General features: G+C 34.0%; 1 protein-coding gene across 1 annotated transcript in view; it reads right to left on the minus strand.

Moving 5' to 3' along the window:
- Positions 1-15,816, minus strand: part of LOC132154530 (semaphorin-6B-like) — a 104,205-nt gene that overhangs the window by 20,729 nt on the left and 67,660 nt on the right. The window contains exons 6-10 of the mRNA XM_059563119.1: positions 8,552-8,650; positions 7,038-7,128; positions 6,644-6,763; positions 4,684-4,772; positions 3,534-3,751 (exon numbers count right to left, since the gene is read on the minus strand). Of these exons, the coding sequence (XP_059419102.1) occupies positions 3,534-3,751; positions 4,684-4,772; positions 6,644-6,763; positions 7,038-7,128; positions 8,552-8,650 (617 nt within the window). The remainder of the gene's footprint in view (positions 1-3,533; positions 3,752-4,683; positions 4,773-6,643; positions 6,764-7,037; positions 7,129-8,551; positions 8,651-15,816) is intronic.

Below are 15,816 nucleotides of genomic sequence, written 5' to 3' on the forward strand. Positions count from 1 at the left end.
TGGACAGGGCACAAAGCAGGAGGGGCTTTATGCTTTTTGAACATAGGCAGACTATTTGTGGTTACTAAGGTAAGGTGTTTAAAAATACATTTACAAAACAACAGTAAACAACTTAAGTTAAGCTAATAAGCTATATCAATTGCCAACTTTGTACTTTTTTGTACAATCGTATATTTTTTATTCTACAATATAATTTTGATTAATAATAATAACTAATAATAAACACTTCTTGCACCAAATAACAATATTCATTAACCTAATTGTAGTTGATAGTTGCAAAGAAACATACAAAATATCAATACATAAATCAGTTAACATTCAATAATAATAGTAACAATAACAGTAATAATAAAAAAAAAATTCAATACAAAAAATAAATACAATTATCATCCTATGTTTGGTTATATGGCTTATATATGGTTATTTGATAATAATCATAATACAAATCAAACAAAATATTCATAAATATATATTTTTTAAATTAAAAAGGTAGTAAGTCAGTCAAGGCTGTGTGTTACAGTATTTTTTAATATGGTTAAGAGAGATAAAATCACTGTTATTGACAGCTACTCGTGGCATATTGGGTTATTCACTGTTCACATGTAGAGAACAAAATCTGGACCAAAATCAGTCACAATATGGCCATAAATAAATGCATATATCAGAAAATTTGGGCACAAAAGGGTACAAACGTTTCATTTCATGACAACTCCCCATTCATCAAGTTCCTCTTCCTTTTTCAAAATAATTTGCTCTTCCCTTGTAGAAAAATGACCACATCTAGCAGAGCAGATACAACACCAAAACCATTCCCCTGGAAGCTGATGATGAAGCTCATTTTTATTCTAATCATACGAACACAACGAGAGGTAATCTAGTGAAAATGGCCCTCATCATCTGCCTGATGGACTGCAGTATATCATACTGAACACACACTCGTCGCACGCTTACTCTCTTACAGTGTGTTACGAGCACTCGGGACCCACACAAAGAGCTGACAGAACAACACGATCTAGAACAGAACGATTCATTCTCTTTGATAAACCCATGAGCTCAGATTATCGGCTGGTTGTTCTACAGTCTCTTCTGCCATCTCTCTTGCTTGCTTTGTCTCCGTACATCTTTTATTCTAGGTCTACAGTATGTAAATGTCTGTTCTCTATTGGGTGTTATTTCAAGCTTCATGCTGCGCCAAAATGCAAATTCAGTATGGAATTCAACATCAAATCTTTCGTTTTTTAGCTTGTTCCAGTGATCATTTCTTTCGAGGCACTCCCAGGTACGCTGTGCCACTGTAAAAAAAAATCATTTTACATTTACTGTATGTGTCAATCATGAAATCTTTGGCACCTATTTTGAAATGTCATTCCACTATTTCCTCTGAGTGGTTTCAGTTTCCACAGAAATAAAAAAATGTCAGTGTGTTTCATCTCTTCCCTTCCTGTGAAAAATTAGCCTGTGGCAGTACTTTCATGAGGATAAAACCATGGTGCTTTGCAAGATAATCATTGTAAAATAATTATCATAAACATCAGCAAATGAGTTAGGACTAATGTTGCATTACTTACTATAGTACTGTCTGAATACCATATTAATACATTCAACTGTTTTATAATGTTTTTGAAAGAAGTCTCTTATGCTCACCAAGGCTGCAATTATTTGACAAAAAACTGTAATATTGTGAAATATTATTTCAATTTAAATGACCTGATTTCTATTTGAATAAATTTTAAAATATAATTTATTTCTGTGATCAAAGCTGAATTTTCAGCATCATTACTCCAGTCTTCAGTGTCACATGATCCTTCAGAAATCATTTCTAATATGCTGATTTGATGCTCAAGAAATATTTCTTATTATTGTAAATGTTTAAAAAATGTTTATTTTCATTTTAATGAATAAAAAGTGGAGGCTGAGAATAGAAAGGTCTAAAGAACAATTTATTTCAAATAGAAATATATCGTTAAATTTCTTTTTCTCTCATTTTTAGTTAATCTAAAGAAGCCTCGATAAATAAAGTGTTAATTTCTTAAAAAAAGATTAAATAAAAAATCAGACAAACTGCTTTAGTTAAAAGTGTCTGTCAAATGCAGAAATGTAAATAAACCTTGCAAGTAAAGTACATTACCTCATAGAATACCATGGTATTACCATCATAATAGTGTCCAAAACCAGTACTATGCCTACAGTTCAGACAGAAGCACATTCTCTACATATATACAGATGTTTGCAGCACTCTCTTTCTCTGACTCACTCTCTTTGCACATTTTGACAGATGTCACAACCACTACTGTAAACGACAGCACTATGTGAGCTGGCCATTTACAACACTGTTAGAATGTGTTTATACCGTTTCTTAACATCTCTGATTACAGAATTGTAAAGAGTTTTTTTTTTTTCTACTAAGACAATCAAACTCTCCCGACTCTTCACTTTATCATTTTAGTAGAGAAAAACAGCCCTTTAGGCAGAATATCAAAAGAACAAAATCCAAATTGTCTTGAAATTGGATTCATTCGTGCTGCTCGCTTTCAAAACAGACTAATAAGAAGCTAAATCACAGAGGAAGGAAGGTGCGCACGTGTGTGTATAGAAACATTTTCCATTTCCCTTCAATTTAGTTACATCTCGTAATCTTTACACATTTACACTTTACACAATTTGATGGGAAAAATCTACTTAATCGTCATTAAAATAATTCCATACAGCAAAAAATAAAATAAAATAATAAAATAAATAATTTGGCATTATTTTAATGACTTAAATAGTTAATGAGATTATGAGAATTTGGTGGGAAAAATATGCTAAATTGTCATGAAAATAAAAAAATAATATCATAAATAAATAAAATAAATAAATACATAGATTTTATATATACTTTATATATTACAATTTGTAATGGAATTAAATAACAAATATATTTATTATATTAAAAATATATGTAATATTGTAATAAAAAATATTTAAAAATTATAGGACATCATATCATTATTTGTTTTTATTTTAATTACTGTAATTATAATGAGATTTTATTCATTATAATTATAAGCATTTGGGTGGGGAAAATATGCCAAATTGTTATGAAAATAATATCATAAAGAAATAAACAAGCAAACAAACTTTTTTTCTGCTGCAGGATATTACTGACATGAAAATAAACCAAAATAAATATATAATTTTTATAATGATGTCATTATTTTCATAAAATAAATAAATATATTTATGATATATAAAAATAAATAAAAAAATAAAAAAATAAAATAAAATAAAATAAATGTGAACCAGGTAAGTTCTTGAGAAATTCGACTTTACAGTGTCTTACACATAATAGTAACTGGACATATCTTGGATTGGAAGCTGATAAGATAATAAATGGTGCCAATATGATTTGAGGAAACAATCTTCTCAGAAGTTTTTGTCCCTATTGGCATCAGGGCTGTCTGCATTCATCATTCAAACACACAGATTGTTCCACTATAATGCCAGCGATCACACCGTCCTCTTTAAGATTTCTCCTGTATGAGTGTGTGTACCTGTTGGAGGGTGTTGAGAAGACCCCCAGGATGACGTCCCTGCCCTGCATGCGTATGATGGGGCTGGTGGACTGCAGCAGGTTAAAGTAGAAGTGCGAGTCTCCCGGGATCGAGCAGTTCAGACGTGCTTTCAGAAACGACGTCCACTGGCGCTCCAACACCCGCTGAGAGCCGCCCAAATCACCTTTACACACACGTGCCACGCGGGACACCATCACCTAATGCACACACACACACACACAAACGTATTAATAATGGACTGTTTCTTACAAAGATGCAGCTTTTCACTTGTTAACAAAATGTTAATTGATGGACTGGAGTGATGTGGATTATTGTGATGTTTTTATCAGCTGTTTGGACTCTCATTCTGACGGCACCCATTCACTGCAGAGGATCTATTGGTGAGCAAGTGATGAAATGCTACATTACATTAAAAGTCTGTTCCCAAACTCACCTACATCTTAAATGGCCTTAGGGTGAATACATTGTCAGCAAATTTTAATTTTTGAGTGAAATATTCCTTTAAATTAATTTTGTTTTTGCTACCAGACATTTACAGTACTGTACCTTTAATATGTAAATGAGCTCTATTATGATTGGCTGACCTCTGAGTACTGGGCGGTGCACCATTAAGTTCCTCAATACTGAATAGTCTATCAGTAATAGCTATCCATGGGCAGTCATTTATTAATGTGCAAGTTATGAGCATGACATTACAACCTAGCTTAATTGTGAATTATTAGGTAAGCAGTTTACTTTTAATAAATGGAAAGAATACATTGTTGGGGGCAGTAATAACAAAATAATTATTTTATTCAGCAAGAATAAAATAATTATTTTTTTTATTTTTTGAAAAGTTTAATTTTTTATTTATTTATTTTTATTATTAGTAGTAATGATGCAAATAAATTCATTTTTGCATCACAGGAATAAATTACATAAAACAAAATATTCAAATAGAAACCTGTTATTTTAAATCATACATTTTGTGAAGTTATCATATTTCACAATATTACACTTTTTACTGTATTTTACTGTAATAAATGCAGCCATCATAAGAATAAAAGACTTCTATCAAAATCAACACATTTTCTCAACCCCAAATTTTTGAACAACAGTGTAAATCTCCGCCTGTACTCCTCTTTCTTACCTTCTCCAGGTAGTTGAACTCCATGGCCATCTCCCTGAAGAAGAAGTAGATATGAGGCCCCCATTCCACGGCGCTCACAAAATAAGGCTCTGTAAGACACACACACAAACACAAACACGGGCTTTCACTTTACAGTCTGAGGGCGTCCTATGGAGAAATTGCAGCTCAAATAAGAAAACACTCATCAGTCATTATAAAGACATTTCATCTGAACAAACAACATATGCACAGTCCCAGAGGAAGACAGAGAGAGAAAGAGATATACAGCGAGAGAACTGAATGAGGCAGAGATAGTCCTCATTAAACATGCATGTCCTCTTAAATAAAGCTAAGAGAGTGAAGTGAGGACATTCAAAGGTCTTGGCCTCTCCTCTCTCTCTCTCTCTCTCTCTCTTCTTGAGCAGTACTGTATGTGTTTTATAAAGCATACGCAGGTCTATGTGGCTCAAAACAGGATGTCAGTCTCACTCCCTCAGTGATTCTTTAATAGAGATATTCAACTTATAGCTCTCCAGCATTCAAAGTTCAACCAGAGAGCTCTAAATTATACACACATCCAGCTTTTCTCATCTGAATGAGGCTCCAAGAGCTCTGTGCAGTTTCCTGTGGTTACAAGGTCTCACATATTTGTGAGAAACAACTCAGGTAAAAAAAAAAAAAAACATCCCATTTGGTTTTGTTAGCGCTCTCGGTATATCTGGTGTGAAATCACACTCAGAATTCAATTCTGTAAACCGCTTGCTGAAATTATTTTAAAATCCACAAAACACACCCTACTTCAGGCTGCCAGGGAGACTGCAGAGCGACACGGATGAAACCCATTTTACCAAACATTTCCTGAAACAACTTCAGGTTCAGTGCAGCTTGACAGTTTATGTGGTTTGATGAAAAGAAAATTAGTTTGACTTTGCCTTCATTTGAATTCTGTTGCTGTATCATTAAAAATAATGTTGAATATTTGTATAAGTTGTCCTACTGAAAGGCCATATTTAGTGCCCAAAATATCATAATGTTAAAATCACTTCTGATCATGTCTAGTTAGTAGACATAAAACAGCCTAACTACTATACAGGGCTTCTTTTAAAGTCAGACAGTCCACCGACTAGTTGATTTAGAAAATATGTAGTTTTGCCTCTGTTTAAATGGAGCTGAGCTCTGATAACTCCACCTACAGGAATTACTTTGGTAATACAAAGCCATAAGTCTTTTTTTAACAATACAAAAAATACTATAATCACAATTAATTGCATATATTGATGAAAAAAAGTCCCTAAATAAGAAAATGTTTTAAAAATTACACTATCTTTCCATTTTTTTGAAACATGCTCATGAAAACTTTTTATTTTTAATACAATGAAACAGTAATTTTGTGAAATATTACTACAGTTTTAAATAGCTGTTTTCTGTCTGAATATATTTTAAAGTGTAATTTATTCCTGTGATGCAAAGCTGAATATTCAGCATCATTACTCCGGTCTATAGTGTCACATGATCCACAGAAATCATTTTAATATGCTGATTTGCTGCTCAATAAACATTATTTATTATTTCCAATGTTGAAAACAGTAGTATTGCTTTTTTTTTGTGGAATATTTTTTTCTGGATTTTTGTTGAAAGGAAATTCCAAAAGAACAGCATTTATTTAAAAAGATTATTGTGACATCATAAACATTATAAAATGTCAACTGTCACTTTTGATCAATTCTTGCAAATGAAAGTATAACATTTTTTTTTATTATTACTAACCCCAAAATTTTTGACTGGTAGTGAGTATACAGTACATTGGAGGGGAAAAGTGCATTAGGAATGTTTAAATCATTTTCCATTCTTTAAAAAAGAAAAAATTCTGTGTCAATGCCCAAGAACATTCATAAAATCAAAAACAAAACAGATGACAAATAAAACCAATGTATTGATATTACCAAACATTCAGAGTTTTATTTTATGTATGAAACAGTACCTCTGAACCATTTGGAATCATGCTTGATCGTTCGCAGGGCAGGACTCTCTCCCAAACTGCGATAAATGACAGCGTCGATGGCCAGGAAGTCAGTCACTGTCCCCGTGAACAAGCTGCCCTCTGAGGTCAAAGGGCAGAGGTCAGCGGTCAATAACCAGAAGTGAGGATCGACACTGTGCCAGGATGATATATGTGGCAAAGTGTTCAAACAGAAAGTCCTTGAGCTTAATGATGTTAAGAATATGGTAAACACATTAATGGAAGCAAATAAAACAAGGCGATATTAAATATTATTATGCGGTGTATCCACTGGATGTACAGCTCAAATTATAACAGATTAAAAAGAATGCTAAACAAATCAGTACACACTTAACCAGGAAAGCGTGTGGGTTACCTGCAAACAGAGCCACGTTAGCGTGTTTGGGATCGTAAGGACATCGAGCCATTCCACTGATGGGCTCGCCGATCAGTTCCAGAGTGTCTCTCTGAACAAACACACACACACACTGTTTGTGAGGACGAGATACGACACTTTCTGAGAGGATGAGAGCTGTTATAAACCACACATATCTCCAAACACATTCACAAGTGCTGCTATCTATTTCTACACGCTTCCAGCAACAGTCCAGAGTGTTAGTGAGCGTGAGACAGTGCCTTCAAACACAACTATAGCACGTGTCGATTTATCTTACAAATAAAACAAACCTACCAAACTGTCTCCAGAAAGGTTTTTTTCAATTTTATATGAAGCAATAAATCAGCTCTGATGTTGAAATATACTGTAAAAACAAAGATTTGAAGATTTTACAACAAAATGTGAGATTTGGTTAGAAATTCTGCTCAAAACAAAAGGGTGACTCTCATGAAGCATCCATGTGATTTTACCCCAAATCCAAAGGAAAAAAAAGAAAATATATGTTGCATTAAGTAGATGAAGCATTAAATACCATATGACCAAGTGATCATGTAAAAAAATAAAACAATAAAAAAACAATTCTTTGGTCATTAGTTTATGGAAGCCCATTTCCGTCATGGAATAAAAAAAAAGTCAGAACTACAATATATAAACTCAGAATTGGGATATAAACAAACAAAAAAAAAGTGACAAATAAAATAGTCACAATCTTTTTATTTTTTGTTCTGTGGCTAAGAAAAAAAAAAGTGAGATGTAAACAAAGTATTGCGAGAAAAATAAATCTGTTTGAAATCTGAGTTTAAATCAAGTCTAGTTTATATCTTGCTTATATCTTAAAAACGAAGTACGAATTGTGAGATAAAAAGTCACAGTTGCCTTTCAGAATTTTTTTGTTTTGTTATTCTATTGTGGAAATAGGCTTCCATATTAATGCTTCATTTTCTTAATGCAAAATAATTTCTTATTGTTTCCCTTTAAATTGGGGGTGATATATAATCCAGACATGTTCCTAAAATATTCACCCACAAAACAATATACATATGCATTCATGCTTTCGCTTCAATTCAAATGAGCATCTCTTCAGGTTCTCCAATGTAATTATGTGCATCCATTATTGAGTTTTAATCATTACATCAATTGCGCTTCAATCAATACTGATCCACTCATATGAGTTCAACTGAACCAATTCATTCTGAAGATTCAGTGGATCGGACTTACAAAGCATATCTTAATAACTGGACTGTAAAAGAACATTTATTTTAGTAGTAAAACTGTGAGGTGGGTGACGTTGCAAACAACACAGAATATGTAGCTTAATCAAAATCAGCAATAAACAGCAGTATTAATCTAGATGTTTTCTTTGCTACCTTAAAACAATAAAATGCTGTTGAATTTCTTCTATATGTAGTAGGATGAACAGAATTGTATCTTGTGTTGTTTGTGTAGAATTGCGCTCTACATGTTTGCTGAGGGTAAACACAGGGGAGACTCACCGTGTAATTGGCACACAGCGGGTTGAAAGCGTTTGTCCCGCACACAAAAAGCCCTCCATCATGGCTCAACAACACCTTAATATAATTACGACACTCCTCCTGAAGGAAAAAGAGAGAGAAAGAAACGAATTACTCTGGTCAAATTTGTTTATGGTTCATGTCTGTTTACAAACTTCACAAAACGGTACAGAGGTTGCATTAGATATATTTCGGTTTTCAGTATTTTAAGGTCAGCTTTTTACCATAGTAGTGAATGATTGCATATTTTCATACTATAGTATTTTGCAAGGTACAGTACTTGCAAAATAATCTTACAGGGAACAAGATGATATATGTCTGAGAATCTAGGATATTATGATGATTCCATGTCCGATGTACTATTCCATGAAATGCAATGCAATGAAATACCTTTAGAAACATTATTGTCAAATTAATTTGCCCTGTTTATGTTTTATTATATTATACAGCAAGGCCTGAGAGCACATTGGAAATCTGGGGTCCAAAATCACTTTTAAACCTGAATATAAACAAACCATTTTAGGATTAAAACTGAAAGAGAGAGTGAGAGTTTGTATAATGATGTTATCTCAATTGGCATAAACACTATAGAAATGGGTATTCTTATTAATTATTGTGTGGAAACATTGGTGATGATATCTCATCAGTGTATTTGTTTTGCCAGACTGATCCTATTTGAATCACAATGACTTGGCAGCATTTGACTTTCGTGTCATTTAACAAAGTCATTTGAATCCTAATTAAAATTTGAGTGAAGAAGAGAGAGATGAACAAAACATTTTGTGTGTGTGTGTGTGTGTTGGGTCACACATGAAAAGGTAAGGGAGGATGGACAAAAGAATAATGCTGAAAATATTGACTCAGCTTCACAAGTCATTTTCCCCCAGACGTCATTATTTTGAGAGCTGTGTTTGTTTTGGAAGACAGACACCAGATAATTAGGTCCCAGCTTGCAGCTCCACCACAGAGCCTACACTGTGGGCATCACTCAAAAACACATTTTCTCCAGGTTTTACATTGTATTTGGAATAGATTTGCACAGTTAGATTTAAACAGGAAGTAGCCGGACTTGAATGCATCACAATGTGGGTCCAGCTATTAAAGCAGTCCTGAAAGCTACTGGATAGCCAGCTGCGAACACTCATGCATCAGGAATGCCTTTGTTCCTTGACGGACATCAATGGAACGTTTTGAAGTGGTTTTGTGTATTTTGCTGAAACCGCTGCATGTGGGCCCCATCACGCAGCTCCACCGTAGGGCCCATTCTCTGCTCTGCCCATTGAGTTTACTGGGCCTCCTGGTGGAGCCGAAACCTGAGGGGGCCGACACTGAGGTCAGGCTCTTTGAGGTGATTAGCAGGACTGCCGAGGGTCTATGTGTTGTTACAGATGCAAGTCCACTGTTCACTGTGTGTGTGTGTTTACAAAAGAGATGTTGTTACAAATGCATTCAAGCTGCTCACAGCATTAAACACGAACTCCCTAGTGATAGATCAACTTACACTGGTGTGTGCATGTGTTTGTATAAGAGAATGGACAGGGATCTTTTCATTTTTGATAAGCTGAATCGAAAGTGTGTGTGTGTGAGCATATACAATTACGCAACCTTTCACATTTTATTATAGTGAGTATTTCCACCTGGATGCTGTGAAGGATTTGTTGAGTTATGCTCTAACATTCTTACCTCTGTGTGTTTTTCTTGGTGATCATCAAGATACAATGCAAATAAATGGTGGCAAAATTAACAGTTTGCCTATAATTACCCACCAATTAGAAGACAATACAGCTGATCTTCACTCTAAAACTGAACCCAGACAGAAATGTGTGTTGAGTACATCATTAAACAGCATTTACAATAAATTTAACTTCTCTCATGCAACTGAATATTTAGCTCTAAATAATGGCAGGATATCTTGACTTTATGTTCTTGATTGGATGGTAATGTAAGGCAATGATAGTAATGATGCTTGCTAAGGCAGCTATGGCTGTTTTACAGAGGGCAACTAGAAACTATTGCTCATTCTTTGATGAGGAGAGATTAACTACTACTTTTCTAATTCTGCAGACTTGCAGTTTTTATCTGGTGAATGCTAAACTGATTAGGAATGTAGGCGGACCAGGTCTCTTTCAGTTGTGCTCATTTGATGTTTGCAGTCAGTAGATGAAACTGTATAAAGATTATAAAAAACGGCACTAGAGATATTATAATTAAGCATATTACACAAATCTGAAAAGACCTGAGAAGTGTCTACTCAGGCAAGAACACCAAAAAGAAAGAAACATCGGACTTACTGATTTTTTTTTTTTTTTAATACACATTGTTTTGACAATTGTTACCAGCACCAACATAATAGGACAGGTAATGTTAAGCACATTCTAGGAAAAACAAACCTTGCACATTTCAACAATTAAATAAAAGCACCGGTATCCACAGTGCAATTTTTTAAAATCAATTTTATTCATTAAATGTAGCAGTTATGTAGTGACTGATTTGGTTTGTGTTTCTCTCAGACTGTCAAAGACTAGAATCTGCTCCAGTCGATGGAAAGTTTAATCTTAGAATGTTAGAATGTGTAAATTGCATTCCGGGGAATGGGGTGTTTTTCTACATCCCAAGGCAACAGTATAAAAGAAGCCAAATTCTGTGGGAAAAAATGGATTTGGCAACACTGGTCCAAGCAACCACCTAGCAAAGCTGTAGTAACCATCCAAAATGCCATAGCAACCCACTGGAAAGTTGCTAGGAACCAGCCAGAAGATCATAGCACCTCAAAACAACTCTCAAAAGCAACACTCAATATAAAAAATATAGTTGGTTAATATCATGTTAATATCATATATATAATTTTCTTTAGCACAATAAGCACTAACGAAGACTAAATTTAGTCATTTATGAAGAAAGAAAATGAGCAGGGTTTTGACGTCATGTTGTTTTGAACCCCATCTATTCCCATACGGAGACGCTGGTACATCATAAACATCCCGCTGAACTCTCTGCAGGGGGTGGGGAGATCTTATGTTCCGCTTCATAAACTGTAAAATTGAATTCATCAGAGATGCACGCGGGTCTATCCGTATGCCCGTCAGAGGTGTAAAAAGCAAGATTCGCTCTGAGGAAGAGCACACGTGGTTCAGGTCTCTGTGAAACACTATCAAGAAAGTGTCAAGATTTATCCTCCAGATTAGAGTGTGTGATGAACTCCTTTCTACTCTGATCAAAGTCTGACTTCTCCTCCCTTGCTCTCCTGTCTTTCTTACACCTTCCTCACTCTCCACCACTCCCTGTTCTCTCTCTGCAAGTCTCCTTTCACTCACCGTTTCTCCCACTCCACTGGCTTTTTGCTTCTTTCTGCACCAAAACCACTCGCTGTCAGATTAGTGCACATTCAACACTTAACCATTTAAAGATTCTCACATTTCGAAAGCCTCTAATTGATCAACATGATCAAAACTGTTGTTGCTTGAAAACCTGATGTACACCATCTACTACAATCCTTCTGTCGTCTGATTTTTAAGCAAGTAAAAGGCCTTTTAATATCATTTAAAAACATCCACCTTCAGTTCACAATTATATATATAGGGTATATATAATTTCATATGTCACAGTTAAACATGAAGTCCTCCAAGTCTCTCTGAGATACAAAAAGGAACATACACAAGAGATAAATCATAAATGACATCATATTAAAATGTGAAAAAACAGTAAATGTGAATGTTTACACAGTGTATTCAGTATTCAGTTCGACTGAAATTCAGATTAAATCTCAGTAAAAAACAAAGGGTTCACATACTTTTTCCTGCATTTTTATAGCTCCAAACAATTATCTCACTGTGCCTATTTTATTTCTCCTAGACATTTTAGAAGAAACATCTGAGACAAACCTGCTCAAGTGCCTAAAGCTAAAATAGCAATATCAGAGAAATAAAATGTTCTTCAGGGTCGGACAAAAAGATATTCAGTGAATTGTTCATGAAGAGATCCTGTTGCTTATTTTCATTCAGAACGACTCCACAAATGAAGTTCTCATCCTGCAATGCCCTTCAAGCCAATAAAAATGACAATTGGAACACGTTGAGAGAGAGAATAGATACTCGAGAGGATGCGAGTGTATCTATTACACCACACACACACACACACACACACACGTTCCTATACTCCCTGTAGGAGTATCACAGGCAGCAGATGGCATCTTTTTGTAGTTAGTCACTGTGTTATTGCTGTAGAAATCGGTTTATCTTGCACTTCATAAAAGCCAATCAAAGCAGCACAAGTGACAGCAATTCAAATCCTGTGTATTCATATTAATTATAAATGATCCATTTATCCACCTCTGAAGATGTTATTGTGTTATCTGTTATTAAGCATGTGCGATGCAATAACTGTAGTTTAAAATTGTTTATTTAGTTCATTTCAGTAATTTTGTGATTTATATTTAATTAATTTCAGTTTACCAATTTTAGTACTTTAACGTATTATATTTCAATTGATTGCATAGCAATATTTCTTATTTTAATTTTTTTATAGTTCTATGTTTTTCATCATGTTTCAGTGTTAAGTAAAACTTTTTTTAGTAATTCTTTACGATTTCGACATTTTTATTCATTTTTTAGATTTACTAAAAGTATAGTAGTAATTTAGTAGTTTAGTAATTTTGTTACTGTTATATTATTTTGTCACTGTTTTTACTTTAAAAAATATTTATATTTCTATTTAGATTCAATTTATTTATTTTCATTTTAATTTTATGTTTTAGCACTTCAACACATTTCAGTTCACTGTCATTTTTGTTTAAATTATGTTTAAGTGTTTTTATTTATGTTTTAAGTTTTAAGTAAGTTTTATTAGCTCCTTTTTAAATAATTCTATCATGTTATCATTTTAGTAATTTTAGTACTTCAATTCATTACTTTTCTGTTAATTGCCAAGGCAACATTTCTCATTTTTGTTTTGTATAAGTATAATTTATATATTTAACATATACATTTGATATTTCTTTTTTTATTTCAGATTTATTTCAATAAAAACAATTCTCTTCACATGAGCACAATTCTATTTTACAGATCCTCACTGTAGTAAGTGTGTGTGTGTGTGTGTGTGTGTGTGTGTGTGTGTGTGTGTGTGTGTGTGTGTGTGTGTGTGTGTGTGTGTGTGTTTGTGTGTGTGAGGAGTCAGAATAAGGATATTGAATTTCCACCTTCATTATGAAATCATGTCAGCTTAAATCAAGCAGCAAGACCACAATTACTGCAGGAACATGCTACATCAGATCAAACACATTTCATCTGACAGCACTCCTAGAGTCCATCTAATCTTATTCCAGAGCAGATGAAGTGCAGAAAATGGCTCATGGACCAGCAGTCTCAGTTTTAGGTCTGATATCAGTGGTGTGTGGAGGTGCGCGCTCAGATCTCTGACAGAAGGACGGATAATTGGATATATGTCTCAAACGGACTCATTTCTGGGTCGTCTATGCTAATATTCTGTCTATCTCACACAATTAGAGTTGATTGCTGTGGAAAACCAGTTTATAGTTTATGAGGTAATTAGCGATCATGAACAGAAACAGCACAGAAAGACCAAGAAAGAGAAAGCAAGGAGAGTATGAGAGACTGTTGCAGAACTTGCCGGAGGCAGAGATTCACAGGTGTGTGTTTGATGTCTCAGATTTGTGTGAACATGTGGGTGGGTGGCAGACAGGTCTAATTTGTAAGCTCCCTCTTGCCAGACAATAATCCTTGTCCAGGTTTGACACTCAGTCCCTTGAAGTTCTCTCCCCTGCAGTCATACACATCTATTAAAACGGCCTGGTTTGCGAAATAGTGGCAATGCAAGACTTTTACATTATGAAGGTGGGCAGAAGGCAGAAGGTAATTAGCCTCTGCACTGAAGAATAAGAACAGATTTATCACAAAAACATCAAAGAGAGAAACAATCAAGTCTGAGGTTCAGACATCAGAACCGACTGCAGCTTACAAAACATGCCTTCACAAACTCTCCAATCGTCTCAAGTTAAAGAGAATATTGAACAAAGACTTCTGGAGAATTATTTGGGCAGGACAGATCAAGGGATGTGAAAAGAAAAAAATACAAATTCTCAAAATCAACCAGTTGGAACTTGAGGGACTCGAGATGTGCTTTCAAAGGTTGAAGAATTTTTACTTCATGCTGTCTTAAAAATACGGCACTCGTGGCAGGACAGTCAAAAAGCAGTGCAAGAGCCGATGCAAAATCCAGAGATGCCAGAAACTGTATAGCTACAGCAGTGATTTAAATTAAAAGAAGTAAAAAAAAAACACATGATGTCATTCATGTAAAATATAATATAAATACAAAAATACATAATATATATATATATATATATATATAATAAAATAAATATTAATCACTAATCGGGAAATATATGGATGGATATATAGATAGATAGTATATTTATAATATATATTTATTAATAATAATAATAATAATAATATTACTAAATCAAAATCAAAATAAGAAATATTACTTTTTTCATATTTCACTGTAATTTTTTTTTATTTATTTTATAAAAGATTATGAACATATTTTGGCATGTACAATTATAATCATTGTAATAATTACTGAGGTCTTGATTTGTGGACTGCAAAAAACATGAAGCTTTTATTTGAAAAAAAAAGCAGGGATTCTTTAAACTTTCTATTTTCTTGACAGCAGCTTTTTTTTTAAGTACTTCTTTTTAAGTATGGGAATATAGTTTCAGTTTTATTTCAATTAATCATGCTCAAATGACTTATCATGATCCATCCCTTACCTGAGATCTCTTGCAATAAAGGCCACATGTCCTGCTAACATGCCAACTCACCCTCTTAAAATCATCTTAGATCAAGAAATACAGTAGCATCTAAAAATAACTACAGTTCCGAAATGTTTCTGAAAACAGCGGCTCTTCTTTAGCACATTAATCTGGGTCTACATGTGCTTTTGTATCAATATGCCAGTTATGCATTTTAATTCATTAGGCAAAGTTAATGAGGCTTTTTGTAGAATGTTTGCCTTAATGCAATTACTATATTGATACAGTTCATGGAAAGCTGGTGGTAAATGTAATTTTACTGAAAGTCATAGTCAGGTACTTTTTTGCTATAGCAGGTTATGTGTGAATCACATACTGGCGTCACAACTGGAAACAGTTTTAGCTTTTATTAAGCACATTTGGATCTGACAACTCCTGCAACATTTCACTTATGTTCTGCTTTTTTGCATGTTGTACC

This window comes from Carassius carassius, chromosome 12 (genome assembly GCF_963082965.1).
Source record: "Carassius carassius chromosome 12, fCarCar2.1, whole genome shotgun sequence".
NCBI classification, from domain to species: domain Eukaryota; kingdom Metazoa; phylum Chordata; class Actinopteri; order Cypriniformes; family Cyprinidae; genus Carassius; species Carassius carassius.